General features: G+C 46.0%; 1 protein-coding gene across 2 annotated transcripts in view; it reads right to left on the bottom strand.

The window, feature by feature from the left end:
* The window catches only part of sdsl (serine dehydratase-like), a 47,160-nt gene extending 28,228 nt beyond the window's left edge, over window positions 1-18,932 (bottom strand). The window contains exons 1-3 of one of the 2 annotated variants that reach the window (XM_078421206.1): window positions 18,704-18,932; window positions 1,081-1,242; window positions 934-973 (exon numbers count right to left, since the gene is read on the bottom strand). In XM_078421206.1, the coding sequence (XP_078277332.1) occupies window positions 934-973; window positions 1,081-1,239 (199 nt within the window). In that variant the 5' untranslated portion in view covers window positions 1,240-1,242; window positions 18,704-18,932. The other variant, XM_078421207.1, reaches the window with a different exon arrangement.
* Window positions 18,933-19,198: the final 266 nt, after the last annotated feature.

Genomic DNA, 19,198 nt, shown 5'->3' with positions numbered 1-19,198 from the left:
GCTGGTTTACAACGGTTTATACCGAAGATAGGCACAAAATGCTGGAGTAACTCAGCAGGACAGTCAGCAGCTCTGGAGAGAAGGAATGGGTGCCGTTTCGGGTCAAGACCTTTCTTGTCTGAAGAGAGCTTTGTATGAATAAATATCCCCTCATAGCCATGAGTAACCACAGGAATGTGATTCTGCTGTTATAGTCCACTTCACCACCAATTAACAATTAACTTAAACAAATAATCTCTGAACTACATAGACTATTATTGTTTGGGTTTTTTTTGTATGTGTGTGCGTGTGTGTGTGTATATATATATATATATGTATATAGCTGTGTGTATTTGTGAGTATGTGTATATATACACACACTGAACTTTTTTTCTCGTTTATTGTTTACAATGTGTAATGTTTACATCTTCTGTTGTGCTGCTGCAAGTGAGAATTTCATTGTTCGATCTGGGACATATGACAATAAAACACTCTTGACTCTCTTGAGCTTCAGTTCAGAGGTCACTAGTCAATTGGACTTTGAACTAACTCGTTTAAGTCTTATGTCCTGCCCACTACTGCTTACAGTATGACGTTCAATTGATGTGGATTCCAGTTCCTTTCTGCTTTGAGCATTTAATTAGACATCACCTGAGTCACAATAGGATGTGGAAACAGCTTTGGTTTTAGATAGACCCAAAGTGTTGGAGTAACTCAGCTGGTCAGGCAGCATCTCTGGAGAAAAAGGATGGGTGACGTTTCGGGTCAGGACCTGTCTTCAGACTGCTTTTGTTTTGGACTGTTTTCTCCCCTCAGGCTGAATCCAAGATTTATACGCAACTCATTTTAAGGAAATTGTTAATTCACATTGAATCTAATATAGATTTGTTTATCTAAACATACACCAATACAATTACCAGCAATGAAATACTGTACCAGCAAACTATTGCCTACCTGAAGAACATACAAAATGCTTGCAGTTTTTCTCTGCTGCCTGTAAAAGGGAGATACAGTTTTATTTACAACCAAGACATCAAAATAAATTCCAAGTGCCTTTTAACATGAAACAGAAATAATCCTGCCAACTTGCTCACTGCTTACCTTCTGACACAAATGTCCCACTCCTCTTATCTTAAAGGAGCCAGTTGGTTGCGCATTATCAAGTTTAATGTAGATTGTGGTCCCTGCCTCCTTTGAGAGAGCCAGACTTTTATGCAGTGGTGTGCAGATGTGAAAGCTTTTCTGCTCTGTCGATGCCATCACCTGCCAAGTGAACACGAAAATCTATGAGGAAGCAAGGAACTGCAGATGCCAGTTTACAGAAGAAGACACAGGAACGTTGGAGCATCTCGCAGCATCTCAGGAGAAGAAGGGTCCGAACCAGGTTCCCGACCCAAAACATCACCCGTCCTTTTTCTCCAGGGTTGCTGCCTGATCCGCTGAGATACTCCAGTACTTTGTGTCCAGCGTCTCAGGAGAACATGGACAGGTGACGTTTTGGGTGGGAACCTTCTTCAACATATCCATGTTCTCCTGAGATGCTGCCTGACCCGCCGAGCTACTCCAGCGCTCTGTCTTCCTATGAAAATCAATGAATTTGCTTAATTTTTTTCTATAAACAGAACTGCAACTTGTTTGTCTTTATTTTAAATCTTTCACCTCTTAAGGGTCCAGAGGAGGTTTACGGGAATTATTCCAGGGATGATTGGGTTAACGTACCATGTTTGATGACTCTGGGCTGGTACTTGCTGGAGTTTAGAAGGATGAGGAGGATCCCATAGAAACTTCATGTATAATGAAAGGCCTGGATAGAGTGGACGTGGAGAAGATGTTTTCACTCGAGGGAGAGTCTAGGACCAGAGGGCACAGCCTCAGAATAAAGATATACCTTTTGAAAGGCGATGAAGAGGAATGTCTTTAGTCAGCGAGTGATGAATCTGTGGAATTCATTGCCACAGACGGCTGTGGAGGCCGTCAACGGGTATTTTTAAAGCGGAAAATGGCAGGTACTTGATTAGTAAGGGTGTCTGGGGTTATGGGGAGAAGGCTGGAGAATGGAGTTGAGAGGGAAAGATAGATCAGCCAAGATTGAATGGTGGAGTAGACTCGATGAGCTGAATGACCTAATTCTGCTCCTATGACTTATGAACTTATGAACCAATATACTCTTTGTTTTTCATACGTTATTGCAGCTATCAGGGCAAGAGAAAGTCTCATGCATCCTTCCCCAAATAGTGTAATTGGACTGAGCACAACCTGGTGTTGGCCATATCTTCTGCGCCAGTTCAATAACCAATTCCCCTTATTTAAAAGTCCCAGTAAACCAATAACTGATCAGAAAGACAACATCGTTCCAAACGACTGCAAATCTTTGGAGAAAACATCACCAAAAGGAAGTGATTAAAGTAAAACAAAAAGTTTAAAATAATTTGTAATAACAAGGAACTGTAGATGCTGGTTTACCAAACAAAGAAAGTAAATGTGTCTTTCTCAGTTAAAAACATTCGAAGTTAAATACAAAGTGCTCTAGCATTCCTTCATTTCACTGTGTTCTCGGTGTTGTGTGAATGATTACATTCGTGCAAAATACAGATAAAGACATACAGAAGTGAACCATTGGCAATTATCAAATGCTTAACAATATTGAATAGCATGGTGTCAATTGTTGTACCAAAGTGTAAACATAGAAACATAGAAAATAGGTGCAGGAGGAGGCCATTTGGGAACATTTTTCCTGCATCTAGCTTGTCCAGTCCATTTATAATTTTATACGTTTCTACAAGATCCCCTCTCATTCTTCTAAATTCCAGTGAATACAAGCCCAGTCTTTCCAATCTTTCTTCATATGACAGTCCCGCCATCCCGGGGATTAACCTCGTGAACCTACACTGCACTGCCTCAATAGCAAGGATGCCTTTCCTCAAATTAGGAGACCAAAACGGCACACAAACGTCTCACCAGGGCCCTGTACAACTGCAGAAGGACTTTTTTACTCCTATACTCAAATCCTCTTGTTATGAAGGCCAACATGCCATTAGCTTTCTTCACTGCCTGCTGTACCTGCATGTTTACTTTCAGTGACTGGTGTACAAGGACACCCAGGTCTCGTCACACTTCCCTTTTTCCTAATCTGACACCAATGAGATAATAATCTGCCTCCTTGTTATTGCTGCCAAAGTGAATAACCTCACATTTATCTACATTATACTGCATCTGCCACGCATCTGCCCACTTACTCAACCTGTCAAGTCACCCTGCAACCTCCTAGCATCCTCTTCGCAGTTCAAATCGTGAAAGCTACCCTGAAGAATGGAGATTGCAACTCAGGCATTAGCAATGAATTACATCGGCAAGGCCAGCAGCATAATCGAGGACAAGTCGCACCCTGGCCACTCCATCTTCTCCCCTCTCCCATCAGGCAAAAGGTATAGAAGTGTGAAAAAGCACACCACCAGATTCAGGGACAGATTCTTCCCAGCTGTTATCAGGCAACTAAATCATCGTACCACAACTAGAGAGCAGTGCTGAACTACTATCTACCTCTTTCGTGACTCTCAGACTATCCTTGATCGTCTTTGCCGGCTTAACCTTGCACTAAACGTTATTCCCTTATCATGTATCTACACTGTAAATGGCTCGATTGTAATCGTGTATTGTATTTCTGCTGACAGCTTTCGCACGCAACAAAAGCTTTTCACTGTACCTCGGTACACGTGACAATAATAAACTGAACTCAAACTAAGACTAAACTAAACATCCTATTTTCTTTCCCTTGGGACTAATGTAAAAGCCATTTATGCACAATCATTAAAAAAAAAATAGAACAAATACCATTTACTGTCCTAAAGACCAGATCGTTTGTCTTTGGGAGCACTCGTGGACGTTGTCCATGGCAACATAAATCTTGGAAGGCTTGGACAGAGTAGATGTGGAGAGGATGTTTCCACCAGTGGGAGTCTAGGGGGTCATAGCCTCAGAATTATAGGACAATCTTTTAGGAAACAGGAGGAGGAGGAATTCCTTTAATCAGAGGGTAGTGAATCTGTGGATTTCTTTGGAGGCCAAGTCAATGGATATATTTAAGGCAGAGATAGATAGATTCGTGATTGGTACAGGTGTCAGAGGTTATGGGGAGAAGGCAGAAAAATGGGGCTCGGAGGGAGAGATAGATCCGCCATGATTGAATTATGATTGAATGGCGGAGTAGACTTGATGGGCCGAATGGCCTAATTCTGCTCCGATCACTTATGATCTTTTGAACCTGGAAAACTGCCATCTCTCTATGTCCGTCCCTCCTCTGACAAAGTTTTACAAAACATCTTATCAAAACAAAGAAATAATACACTCACTGAGCACAGTGTAGTCAGTCAGTTAAGCACTAAATGTGGCTACTAAATGTTGCTACTATTGGAAAAAGCAGCAGTCATCTGCCAAGATCTGACAAGAAGCTGTGTGAAAATGGTCAGATCATTTGTTTTCAACGATGACTGAAGAAACATTGCTAGCCGGCAGACTGGCAAAAGCTCTCCTGACCTTCGTGCGAAGAATGTCGAGGAAGATTGATTTTTTATTTTTTTTTGCATTCGCCAGAGGAGCAGAGATGACCTCAAGTTGAAACCACCATCCAACGATGGTGGGTAACATCGGCAACTTTAAAGGCGGGCAGGGAGCTGTCTCCAGCTATGCCGTCATGGGTATAGAGAGAGTAAAGCAGGGGGTTGAGCACACAGCCTTGAGGTGCCCCCATGCTAATGGTGATTGAGGAGGAAGTGTTGGTGCCACTCCCACTAGTTGAGGTCTGCTGATGAGGAGGGTTTGACGATGAGTTTTGAGGGGGTAATGGTGTTGAATGCCAAGCTGTAGCTGATGAACCGCAGTTTTCTTATTCATATCATATCATATCATATCAATACAGCCGGAAACAGGCCTTTTTCGGCCCACCAAGTCCGTGCCGCCCAGTGATCCCCGTACATTAACACTATCCTACACCCACTAGGGACAATTTTTTTTAAACATTTACCCAGCCAATTAACCTACATACCTGTACGTCTTTTGGAGTGTGGGAGGAAACCGAAGATCTCAGAGAAAACCCACGCAGGTCACGGGGAGAACGTGCAAACTCCTTACAGTGCAGCACCCGTAGTCAGGATCGAACCTGAGTCTCCGGCGCTGCATTCGCTGTAAAGCAGCAACTCTACCGCTGCACTACCGTGCCGCCCTATTGTCCAAGCTTTCCAACGCAGAATGGTGAGCCAGCGAGATCGCATCTGCTATTGATCTATCGTAGCGATAGATGAATTGCAGTCCTTACTAAGGCAGGAGTTAATATGTGTCATAATCAACCTCTCAAAGCACTTAATTTAGTTTAGTTTAGAGAGGCAGCGTGGAAACAGGCTCTTTAACCCACCAAGTCCACACCGACCATCGATCACCCGTTCACAATAGTTTCGTTTCGTCGAGACCCTTATTTTAGATCCAAGCCCACCAGTGATCCTCAAATACTAACACTATCCTGCACACCAAGGAAAATTCACCAAAGCAAATTAACCTACAAACTTGTCCGTCTTTGGAGCATGGGAGGGGACCGCAGCACCCGGAGAAAAACCACACGGTCACGGGGAGAACGTGCAAACTCCGTACAGACAGCATCCCGAGCCAGGATGGAACACGGGTCTCCGGCCCTGTCAGGCGGCAACTCTACGAGTTCAGTTCGTAGAGTTCTATGTTACCTCACTTTCCCGTCCTACACTCTCACTCCCTGCACGCCAGAGGCAATTTACGGAAGGCGATTAACCTACAAACCTGCACGTCTTTGGAATGTGGGAGGAAACCCCGAGCATGCTGGGAGAAAACCCGCGTGGTCTCTGGGAGAAGATAGAAACCACGGACAACACAATGGACTTGTGGGGACCTGAGAAAGTGCATCGAAGTTCTCTCTTTCCGAGTGAGCCGAGACATAATTGGGATCAGTGAGGAGGGATGTGTCGCTGTCACTTGAGCTACTTGGTTTCCCCTTGGTGATGGCGTGCAAGCCTTGCCCTGGACACCGAAGGTCCACCTGAATGGTGATTAGATTGATTAGATTGATGTTAATGGGATGAAGAAGGGAGAGAACCGTATTCTAGTTTGTTCATAAAGGGGGATGGGTTGGGGGGGAGGGGAAGGGGTGATGGGAAGGGGGGAGGGGAAGGGGAATGGGGGAGGGGAATGGGGAAGGGGAATGGGGGGAGGGGAAGGGGGGGTGGGAATGGGAGAGGGGAAGGGAGGAAGGGAAGTGGGGGAGGGGGAGGGGATGGGGAGAGGGGAGGGGGAGGGTAAGGGGGGTTAAGGGGGATGGAGTGGGGGAGAGGGGAAGGGGAATGGGGAGGGAAGGGGGAGGGGAAGGGGGGTGGAGGGGAGGAGGGAGGGAGGGGGAGGGGTGGAGGGAGGGGGAGGGGTGGAGGGAGGGGTGGAGGGAGGGGGAAGGGAGGGAAGGAGGGAGGGGGAGGGAGGGGGAGGGAGGGGGAGGGGAGAGGGGGAGAGGAGGAGGGGGCGAGGGGAGGGGGCAGATGAGGGTGCTGCACCAATGCAGGAGAAGTTTGGGCCCAACGGGTCCACTTGGAGTAGTATCCCTAAACCTGTCCTATCCATGTACCTGTCTAAATATTTCTTACACATTGCGATAGTACCTGCCTCCACCACCTCCTCTGGCTATTCAATCCACACACCCACCACCCTTTGTGTGAAAAAGGTACCCCTCAGGTTCCTACTAAATATTTCCCCCCCCTCAGCTTAAAACTGCGTTCTCTGGTTCTTGGTTCCACTATTCTGGCCCAGAGACTGTGCATCTACCCAATCTATCCCTCTCATGATTGTGTACACCTCTGTAAGATCACCCCTCTTCCTCCTGCACTTCAAGGAATTGGGTCCCAACCTGCCCAAAATTTGAGGTCAAAACTGAAACTCCTACATTTGTCAACTGTCCCCAAACCCCCTGTAACTTGTCCTGGGTTGTTAATCGTCTTCCATATTGCCAGGAGATCACATAGATTTGGGGTGGATGCAGAATGTACAGATTAAAATGATCAAGTAGAATATTTGAGTTATGGAGCCATAGAGCTGTGCAGCATAGAAACATGCTCTTCAGCCAACGTGTCCATCTTTCAGCTCGGTCTATCTTTCTAATGCCACACGCCTGTATTAATTCCATATCCCTCTCAGGCCTACTCATTCAAGTGCCTGTCCAGAAGCCTCGTGAACATTGTTCCTGTTCCTGCCTTCACCACCTCTTCCGTCAGCTCATTCCAGATACCAACTACTCTGTGTGTGGAAAAACCTACCCCTCAGATCCTCCATAAGACTTCTCCTTCTCACCTTAAACCTCTGCCCTCTAGCTTCATACAACCCTTCCGTGAGAAACAAACACCAGTTAACAAACACCAGTTATCTATCCTATTTATGCCTCATTACCAGTACTAATCCGGGGTGGTGTGGTGAATATCTACTGGAATGCTTGTAAGAAAATAATTTCACTGTGCGTTTGCACTTTGCACATGTGACAATGAGGGACCATTGAACCACCATTGAACCATTCTATCATGTCATCTCTCAACCTCCTTTGCTCCAGAGAAGATAGACCTCGCCTACTTAATCTCTCCTGATACCTCAAGGCCTGCAAACCACAAGAGCATCCTGAATCTTTTCTGTACCCCATTTAACTTACTGACATCCAGTGGGGCGACCAGAATTAGTTCAATACTGCAAGTACGGCCTAATCAAAGTTTTGCGACATTACATCATAATTTGGGGACTCATTGCCTCAATCAATGAAGGCAAGCATGCTATACAACTTCCTTGCTGCTCTGTGTTGCACGTTTCAGAGAACTATGTACTTCAACCCCTGGTACATGCCTCAAACACACTTTGAGGGCCCTGCCAACACTGCTTATGTCCTTACTTATTCGCAAAATGCATCACTTCACACTTGTCCGAATAAAATTCCATCTACCAGTCCCTTGCCCAATTTCCCAGATGATCTAAATCCTGTTGTAAACGGCGACAAACTTCTTCACTCCCCACTATTTGGATGTCATCTGCAGACTTACTGCCCACGCCACCTATATTCTCCTCCAAATTTAGACCCCTTCAAAGCAGATTTCCTAACATGCTCACTCGTAATCAGAGCTTGGCCTTCAAAACGGTTCTTTTGACTTGATTAATTTAGAGTCATAGAGTCATAAAGTCGTACACCATGGAAACAGGCCCTTCAGCCCAACTTGTCCATACCAACATGTCCTATCTACACTAGTCCCACCTGTCGGCATTTGGCCCATATCCCTCCAAACCTGTCCTATTCATGCGCCTGTCTAATTGTTTCTTAAATGTTGCCATAGTTCCTCTCTCAACTACCTTCTCCGGCAGCTCGTTCCATACACCCACCACCCTCTGCGTGAAAAAGTTCCCCCTTAGATTCCTGGTAAATCTTAAACCTATGTTGAACCTCTGGTTCTCGATTCCCCAACTCTGGGCAAGTGGCTCCGTGCGTCTACCTTGACTCCATTCCTCTCATGATTTTCTATTCTTCAGCTTCTTCAGGCCAGTCACCTCCCCGACCACTCTCTAGATCCTCGGAACACCGTTTGCTCCCACCTGCCATCTCTTCTCATTCCAACTGCCTCACTTCCAGCAACTGCGGCCAATTTCCGACACAAATCCTTTCTCCTGCTCCCTGTAGGAACAGCCCAACTACCTGATCATCAATCCCACAGTCTCTCAGCCTTGGAGCGTCCAGTGCCCTGTGGCAGAGCTTGCAATATCAAAACACTCGGCGCTACCGCTGGGACGCAGATGACTTATTAGCGCCGCTGACAGCTTCTGGCCCTCATTACTGGAGGCAGCGCTCTGTTGGTCAGCCTGCTGCTTGACCCATTGCAGGACCCAAAATAACCAGCAATCTGGGAGGTTCAAGGCCTTCACCGCAAGCCTCAAAAACCCTTAAGCAACGCTCAGTTAACCCTTAAACGGTGGCCCAAGAGCAACCACTTGGCTTACTTGCTGGAAGTAACAGTAATCATTAAATTTGCAACTGAAAAGCGATGCTGGCTTGCTTCCACTTTGCAACCCATCTGCTGTAAATGATTAGCTTGGCAAAGAAGCAAATGCACTCCATGAGAAGATATGATTGCCAACCTAAGTAGATTGTCTGGTTAACATGGTGCTTTCAGTTCAACTCTGATTAGACTCGACGTAAATCAACGCTTGCCTTCATTTTCACTTTCATCATCGCCAACTCAATGCACACAAACGATGTCAGACTGGAGTAAACTCGTTGATTCCGGGCGACTGTATTGTGAACTCAGCTCTACGGGCTTCCAGGCCCAGCGGAGATATATGTACAGCTATAGATAAAGCTGGACGATATCCCGGGACCAATACAAGCTGTACTCTCACACGGTTAAGTCCCGATACACTTCCTGCTCATCCCACTTCCTGAATGGGACAATATAATTGCCACAAAAAGCTGGAGTAACTCAGCGGATCAGGCAGCATCTCTAGAGAAAAGGAATAGGTGACGTTTCGGGTCGAGAACTTTCTTCTGAATTAATTAAATGAATGAATAAAATAGCTTCAGGAATACTTTATGTAATGGTATATGTGCAATTAATATCATGGATGGCTTAGAGACACTCCTGGTAATGTACCTGTCAGAGCTCTCACAACCCAACTTCAGTTCTGTGCTCTAACTCTGATGTGGACTAGGGTCTCCCTGAGGCCTCCAGATGCTCTGGTTTTTCCCACCTCACAAAGACACTCTGGCTGTTTAGCTTGTTGGCTCCTGTGAAGTACCCCTACTTCTCCTGGACTGCAACCGTGACGTGGTGGAGAGGCTTGCGTGCTCCAGTGATCCTGTGAGCTAGGCCGGATGGGGTTTTATATCCTTGGCAGGTTCAACCAAACCGGATAGGCCATGGGTGAGGAGGCAGATGAAGCAGTCCCTGGTCCTCCAGGTTGGGGGTTGGGCGTGGGGTTCACTACCCCACCCTGGAAAAAAGTGGGAGTTACAGAAACTTTGACGAATGAAAACCAAATGACACACCTGGTTGAAGAAGGTGCCCCAGCGACGGGGAACACGACGCTTCCCAGCCAAAGCCGCAAGGGCGCTGGGAAGCTGGCACACCTTCTGATGCCAAAGAAATCCATCCTTGTGGAGACATGGAACATCCGAACCATGTTCCAGGCTGGCAAGGCTGCCACTGTTGCCAACAAAATGGTGCGCGACAATCTCTCAGTCCTCGGCTTGGCAGAAACAAGATGGACACAGTCAGGGGAGATCAAATTGGCCAGCGGGCAGTCCATTATCTACTCCGGACATGCGAAGGTGAAAATGGAGTTGGATTGGACACACCCTCAGAAAACCTGCCCCAAACATCACCCGGCAAGCCCTGAAATGGAACCCCCAAGGAAAAAGGAAAAGAGGTCGCCCCAGGAACAGCTGGAGAAGAGGGGTCCAGGCAGAAACGTCTGGGAGTGGGGCTCAACTGGGGAGATCTCGAAAGAACCGCCAACAACTGAGTGAGTTGGAGGACATTTGTCAATGGCCTATGCTCCTTAGAGAAGCCATGGGCTTAAGAAGAAGAAAGTACCTCTGGAGGAGATGAATGTTAGGAGAATCATGGGCAGTTAATGAGAGAGAGAGTTCACTGGAAAATAAGTGGGAGAACATGATTGACCTTGCAGCTCAAAGCCATTATGGCCCATTGACCCTGTCTCATAAGAAAATATGAGGATAATCCTTGTGGTTGCTGGAGTAACTCTGCGGGACAGGCAGCATCTCTGGAGAGAAGGAATGGGTGACGTTTCAGGTCGAGACCCTTCTTCTTCAGAGTACTAGTGTTTATTTAAGAACTGGAGGATCTTTGTTTAGAAATAAAGAGTCGCCCGTTTAGTTCAAAGGAAGAAAAAATAATTTGTGCAGTTCAGTTTAGATTAGAGATACAGCGTGGAAACGGGCCTTTCAGCCCACTGAGTCCACACCGACCCGCTCACACTAGTTCTATGTCATCACACTTTTGCCTCCACTCCCTGCACACTAGGGGCAATTTACAGGGGCCGATCTATCGATCTGTGATAGATATCAGTTTAGTTTAAGAGATTCAGCACGGAAACAGGCACTTTGCCCCACCACGTCCACTCTGACCAGAGATCGCCTGTTCACACGAGTTCCCTGTTACACCATTCCCTACAAACTAGGGGGCAACTTACAGAAGCCAATTGACCTACAAACCTGCGTATCTTTGTTGATGTGGGAGAAAACTGGAGCACTCGGGGAAAACCCACACGGTCACAGGGAGAAGTGGCGAACTCCACACAGACAGCGCTAAAGGTCAGGATTGTACCCGGGTCTCTGGCGCTGTGTGCCAGCGACTACCAGCTGTGCCACCCAAAATACAGCTCTGATAGATTAACTCTTTTTCTCTTTTCATAGCGGTTGCCTGACTCAGTGATTGGAACAGCATCCCACTCCCCATCAGAACTGCCCCCTCCATCAACTCAGGCTCAAAACCTACTTCTATTCCCTAGCGTTTGAGGCCCTCTGAAGGGGCGCTGTGAACTGTAAACTGTTTATCTATGTGTTGTTAGGTTTGTATGCCATTGTATGTTCTTTTTTAGTACCTGCACTGATGTACAGCACTTTGGTCAATGTGGGTTGTGTTTAAATGTGCTATACAAATAAAATTGACTTGACTAGACTTGACTATTGCCAGCATTTTTGCTTATAATGGCAATTTTTATGTCATTGGCAATGAGGAAAAGGACAACACAGATGTGGCAGGTGGATTAACAAGGAGAATCTGACCAACAAGAGCAGCAGAGGGTATTGTGGGACAGTGAGAGGATTATAAGTGGAGCAGAGAGGAAATGACTAGAGGGGCTGTGAGAGGTGGTCAGCAGGGTGGTGCAGCGGTAGAGTTGCTGCCTTACAGCGGCCAGACACCCGGGTTCAATCCCAACTACCGGTGCTGTCTGAACGGAGTTTGTACGTTCTCCCCATGACCTGCATGGGGTTTCTCTGGGTGCTCCTGCTTTTTCCCCACACTCCAAAGACGTACAGGTTCGTAGGCTAATTGGCTTCATTAAAAATGTAAATTGTCCCTCGAGTGTGTAAGATAGTGCCAGTGTGTGTAGGATAATGCTGGTCGGCACAGACTCACTGGGCCGAAGGACCTGTTTCCACACTGTATCTTAAACTAAACTAAACTAAAGGTGGTGAGTGTAGTTGCAAGGGTACAGCCGGACTGTCAGAGACACAGTAACCAGCGCATTTATATCTTTGAATCACAAGGTGTATCCGGCAAGTGGCTGCCAGAGATGGTTTGGATCGTGAATCCCATCCTCCCCACTGGAATGGTGTGCAGCACTGACAGAACTGATTAGATAGACACAAAAAGCTGGAGTAACTCAGCGGGACAAGCATTATCTCTGGAGGGAAGGAATGGGTGAAGTTTCGGGTCGAGACCCTTCTTCAGACTGGTAGCCTGGCTCTGGTGATGTAGATTCAACAATAAATATTGGCCAGGACAAGTAGAGAACTTTACTAAGGACCCGGTCATTCCTTCTTCTCCCCACTCCTGTCAGGCAGTAGATACAGAAGCTTGAAGGCGCGCACCACCAGACTCAGGAACAGCTTCTGCCCCTCTGTTATCAGGCTTCTGAAATGGACATCCATAAGCTAGGACATCCATAAATGGACATCCATCCATCGGCCACCCCCAGCTACGTTACAAGGATGTCTGCAAGAGAGATGTGAAGGCGCTCGACATCGATGTGGAGTCCTGGGAGAGCCTTGCAGCTGACCGCACGAGGTGGACAGGTACCCTGAACCAACATCTCAAAACGGGGGAAGAGACACTGATGAACGCAGCGGCAGACAAACGGGCACGCAGAAAGGAGCGCAGCAACTTGAACAGACCAGAGACCACACACAAATGTGACCTTTGCGTCAGAGACTGTCACTCCCGCATTGGTCTCTTCAGCCACAAGCGACGCTGCTCTAGCCGAGGTGTGGAGCAAGCAGCCAACTAGGATGCATCACCCATGGTCAGTCATGACCGAGGGGGCCGAAGAAGAAGCTAGGATACTGTCTGATTCACCTCTTCCCCATTGCCAATGTTGGACTTTGAAATGGAACCAGTGCACGATAATGCTGAGAATTATATTCCACACTCTATATCTTCCCCTTTGCACTACCTGTGGTACTTGAGTTTGGCTTGATTGTATTAATGATTGTATTATCTGATCTGATATAGCTTTTCACTGCACCTCGGTACAAATGACCATAACAAACCTAAACCTAAGGTTTTCTATCTTACCTTTTACATCCACCTACACTAGTAGTTATAGAATCATACAGCATGAAAACAGGCCCTTCGGCCCAACTTGCCCACACTGACTCACATTTCCCATCCACACCAGTCCCACTTGCCAAGTGTTCGGCCCATATCCCTCTAAAACCTGTCCTTTCCATACCTGCCTGAATGTTTGTTAAATATTGCGATAGTCCCTGCCTCAACTACCTCCTCTTGCAGCTCATTACATACACCCACCACCCTTCGTGTGAAAAAAGTTACACCTCAGATTCCTATTAATCTCCTTCACCTTGAACCTTTGTCCTCTGGTTCTCGATTCCCCTATGTGACTATGTGCCCGATCTATTCCTCTCGTGATTTTGTACACCTTATAACTTCAGAGTGGATGGAGTGTCAGTTTAATTTCCCATTAATAAGAGAGTGCCTTTTCAGTAGGATAGTCAACCATTTGTCAACTGAGGTTATCTATTAAATCCTGGCCTGCAGTTTGGTCCCATCACCTTGTGATTCACCAGCAGAGTACAAACCACAATACACCTTGAACTTTCCTTCTTCTTATGCATGCCAAGCAGAATGGCAGAAGTCTCATTGAGTGTAACAGCTTACTTATCAGCACTGAACGGCAGTTTCTGACTGCTGTGCTATCCAGCACAATGTTACCATGATTTACAGTTTTACCACATCTCCAACAGGTGCCCATAACTACATAATGACGCAGTAACCCTGCAGAATAAATGTTGCTGTTCACAGTTAAAACAATGCAATTTTACGGTACCAACAGTCAGCTTATGTTTGAACACCTCAAACAATATTTCCGAACATTAATGCGTTGCTAGACTTCACAGTTTCAATCTGTTTAATTGTATATTAAACAAGAGTGTTAGACAGTTGGAACTTGTCCCAAAATCAGCTTTAAACAGATTAGATTAAGGAGACTGAAGCTGTTTATTTCCCTTAAAGAGGCTGACACCAAGCCAAATATTACACGGGCAACTTGGCACTTCCAAAGCTGTGACTGCATCATTGATTTTCGGAAGTCAATTCAAACTAGAAAGGCTTTGCTCAGATTGGAATATAGGCTATTGGGAAGTTTACAACAGATCACACTGCATTCTCTGGAAAGAGACCTCATGGGTCAGCTTATTATTTGCTTGGTGTGCAGGAGCTAAGCTCTTGTTTTGCTACCTACATCCCCTTTGTTACCACATAACAGCTGTCCTTTGACACGTGTCCGTTCTGAAGAGAATATTTTCACATCAGAGCTACATTCCAATAGTAGTTTTTAAAAACATTTTTATTTTTGGTAACACTGGTAACATTGCCACCATTGCAACTGCTGCTTCTTAGAGATTTGCAATTTGAGAGGGAGAAGGTTAAATCAGAAGTGTCAGTGTTGCAGTTGAACAAAGTGGACTATGAAGGCATGAGAGAGGAGCTGGCCAAGGTCGACTGGAAAAGGATCCTGGCAAGAATGATGGGGGAACAGCAATGGCAGGAATTTCTGGGCATAATCCAGAAGATGCTGGATCATTTCATTCCAAAGAGGAAGAAAGATTCTAAGGGGAGTAAGAGGCAACCGTGGCTGACAAGGGAAGTTAGGAATGGAATAAAACTAAAAGAAAAGGTGTCTAACATAGCAAAGAGTAGCGGGAAGCCAGAGGATTGGGAAATTTTCAAAGGACAACAGAAGGTAACAAAAAGGGCAATACGGGGTGAAAAGATGAAGTACGAGGGTGAGCTGGCCAAGAATATAAAGAAGGATAGTAAAAGTTTCTTTAGGTATGTTAAGAGAAAAAGATTAGTAGGTCCCTTGAAGGCAGAAACAGGTGAAATTATTATGGGGAACAAGGAAATGGCAGAAGAGTTGAACAGGTACTTTGGTTCTGTCTTCACTAAGGAAGACACAATCTCCCAGATGTACTAGAGGGCAGAGGATCTAGGGAGACAGAGGAACTGAAAGAAATTTGCATTGGGCGAGAAATAGTATTGGGTAGACTGAAGGCTGATAAATCCACAGGGCCTGATGGTCTGCATCCCAGGGTACTCAAGGAGGTGGCTCTAGAAATCGTGGATGCATTGGTGATCATTTTCCAATGTTCTATAGATTCAAGATCCTGTGGATTGGAGGGTAGCTAATGTTATCCCACTTTTCAAGAAAGGAGCGAGAGAGAAAAAGGGGAATTATAGGCGGCACGGTGGCGCAGCGGTAGAGTTGCTGCCTTACAGCGAATGCAGCGCCGGAGACTCAGGTTCGATCCTGACTACGGGCGCCGTCTGTATGGAGTTTGTACGTTCTCCCCGTGACCTGCGTGGGTTTTCTCCGAGATCTTCGGTTTCCTCCCACACTCCAAAGACGTGCAGGTTTGTAGGCTAATTGACTGGGTAAATGTTTTTAAAAAATTGTCCCTGGTGTGTATAGGATGGTGTTAATGTGCGGGGATCGCTGGGCGGCGCGGACTTGGTGGGCCGAAAGGGCCTGTTTCCGTGCTGTAGAATCTAAATCTAAAAAAAAACGAAAAAAATCTAAAAAATAGACCAGTTAGGGATAGGGAAGATGCTGGAGTCCATTATTAAAGAAGTAATAATGGCACATTTGGATAGCAGTAAAAGTCAGAACGAATTTATGAAGGGGAAATTCTGCTTGACTAATCTTCTGGACTTTTTTGAGGATGTGACAAGTAAAATGGATGAAGGAGAGCCAGTGGATGTAGTGTATCTGGACTTGCAGAAAGCCTTTGATAAGGTCCCACCCAGGAGATTAGTGGGCAAAATTAGAGCACATGGTATTGGAGGGTATTGACATGGATAGAGAATTGGTTGGCAGACAGGAAACAATGAGTAGGAATAAATGGGTCCCTGTCAGAATGGCAGGCAGTGGTGAGTGGAGTGCCGCAAGGCTCGGTGCTGGGGCCACAACTATTTACAATATATATTCATGATTTAGATGATGGAGTTAAAAGGAACACTAGCAAATTTGCAGATGACCCAAAGCTGGGTGAGTGTGAACTGCAAAGAGGATGCTAGGAGGTTGCAGGGTGACTTGAACAGGTTGAGTGAGTGGGCAGATGCATGGCAGATGCAGTATAATGTAGATAAATGTGAGGTTATCCACTTTGGTGGCAAGAACAAGGAGGCAGATTATTATCTCAATGGTGTCAGACTAGGAAAAAGAGAAGTGAAACAAGACCTGGGTGTCCTTGTACACCAGTCACTGAAAGTAAACATGCAGGTACAGCAGGCAGTGAAGAAAGCTAATGGCCTGTTGGCCTTCATGATGAGAGGATTTGAGTTTAGGAGTAAAGAGGTCCTTCTGCAGTTGTATAGGGCCCTGGTGAGACAACATCTGGAGTATTGTGTGCAGTTTTAGTCTTCTAATTTGAGGAAGTGCTTCCTTGCTATTGAGGCAGTGTAGCGTAGGTTCACGAGGTTAATCCCCGGGATGGCGGGACTGTCATATGAGGAAAGATTAGAAAGACTGGGCTTGTATTCACTGGAATTTAGAAAGATGAGAGGGGATCTTATAAAAACATATAAAATTATAAAAGGACTGGACAAGCTAGATGCAGGAAAAATGTTCCCAATGTTGGGGGAGTCCAGAACCAGGGGCCACAGTCTTAGAATAAAGGGGAGGCCATTTAAAACTGAGATGAGAAAAAACGTTTTCATCGAGAGTTATGAATTTGTGGAATTCTCTGCCACAGAAGGCAGTGGAGGCCAATTCATTGGATGAATTTAAAAGAGAGTTAGATAGAGCTCTAGGGGCTAGCGGAATCAAAGGATATGGGGAGAAGGCAGGCACGGGTTACTGATTGTGGATGATCAGCCATGATCACAATGAATGGCGGTGCTGGCTCAAAGGGCCAAATGGCCTCCTCCAGCACCTATTTTCTATGTTTCTATACAGAGCGGAAACAGGCCCTTCGGCCCACCGAGTCTGCACCAACACGATCGCGTAGCACTATCCTACACACTAGGGACAATGTACAATTTTACTGAAGCCAATTAACCTACAAATCTGTATGTCTTTGGAGCACTGGAGCAAACTGGAGTACCCGGAGAAAAACCCATGCGATCATGGGGAGAACGTTCAAACTACGTACAGATAGCATCCGTAGTCAGGATCAAACCTGGGTCTCTGGCGCTGTAAGGCAGCAACTCTACCCCTGCGCCACTGTGCTGTTGCGAAGATGTACTTTGAAATATGGTTTAAAAATGACTGAATCTTATTATTTTAGTTTGTATTTAGTAGCACTGCATGAATCTTATTTTTAATTCTTATTTACTATTACTGCATAAATCTTGTTGTTTTGGTCCCTATTTACTATCATATTTGCCTGTTCGAGAGGGAACATGTGTGAGGGAATCTTTCAGTATATCCTAAGTCATTTACATGGCAACACGTATAAAATGTAAGTTTCATTATTCAACACTCGTGCAACATCTACATGAAAAGACGATTTATAATCATCCATAAATGTGGCCTTGTGTTTGATGGTCCACAAACAATGAAGCTTTTCAAATAGCTAATCAAAACCTTGAGTTGTTCTGCAGTGTGTCTGTGTGAACTGAAATACAAGTCACATGGTATTTTACTCTGATACCGCGAGGACTGCTGGTTATGGTTGTTTATTAACTGGTCTGATTCCTATCTACAGCACGGAAACAGGTCCCTCGGACCAACTTGCCCTTACCGACCAAGATGCCCCTTCTACGCTAGACCCACCTGCCCGCATTTAGCCCATATCCCTCTAAACCTTCCCATCCTTGTACCTGTCCAAATGCCTTTTAAATGTTGTTGTGGTGCCTGCTTAAACTACCTCCTCTGTTCAATACACCCACCACCCTCTGTGTGCAAAAGTTGCCCCCCTCCAGCTCCCTATTCAATCTTTCCCCTCTCACCTGACCTCTTGATTCCCCTACTCTGGGTTTTTACTGTGCATTTACCCTATCTTTCCCCCCTCGTGATCTTATACACCTCTGTCAGATCACCCCTCATCCTCCTGCACCCCACTAAATATCCAATGTCATTTACACACAAGTCATCAAGTGCATTTCGATTTATTCACAAAATGCTGGAGTAACTCAGCAGGTCAGGCAGCATCTCGGGAGAGAAGGAATTTGTACCAGCATCTGCAGTTATTTTCTTATATCATCATGTACATTTGCTGTGAGTTCACCTGATTATCGTCGTGAAGACGATTTTGCTCAAGTTACAGTAAGGACTTATCACTAGTCCGCTATTAAAACATTACCGTGTGCTCCACAGTGTCACAGTGACTTAGGGCAAGTTAGACAACATTAACGCCAGCCGCTGCAGACAACAGAACGCTGCTCCTTTCCTGGAGATACAATCTGGTTCATTCATATCTGGCTCTTACCGTAAATAAACAGTTCCGCAATTCAGGGCGACACCTCTCAGTTATTCTTCCGGATCGAAAAGCAATGGCATTGCGAATCAGCCCCTGCCGCGTTGGCCGCTTGGCCGGCGTCTCTCTGCGGACAGACAGCCTCCCCCCGAAACTTTTCACTGCTTTCGCTCTTGAGGAGGGGGTTTGCAGCAGATCGCGTTGCAACCTTGCTTGCAAACAGTGTGTCTCAAGCCCAGCCCAGCCCTGCCCTGCCCTGCCCGGGCCCCAATGCCAGCACTCCAGGCGGTGTGACAGATTGCTAGCACCCTCTGTGTTTGGATTTTGTTAAGCAACTCCACAGCACTGAACCCCCCTCTCCAATTGTCAATGTAATGTGATTACATGATCAGTGCGCTCCTGTTGTGCTTTCAATGGAGTCCAAGTGTATTTAAGGATGGGGATTGGGTGGGGGTGATTATCTTTACCTTTGAAGGGCAGACACAAGGAACTGCAAATGCTTGTTTA

This window comes from Rhinoraja longicauda, chromosome 25 (assembly GCF_053455715.1).
Source record: "Rhinoraja longicauda isolate Sanriku21f chromosome 25, sRhiLon1.1, whole genome shotgun sequence".
NCBI classification, from domain to species: domain Eukaryota; kingdom Metazoa; phylum Chordata; class Chondrichthyes; order Rajiformes; family Arhynchobatidae; genus Rhinoraja; species Rhinoraja longicauda.
The sequence above is the reverse complement of the archived record's forward strand: the minus strand, read 5'-3'. Positions and strand labels throughout refer to the sequence as shown.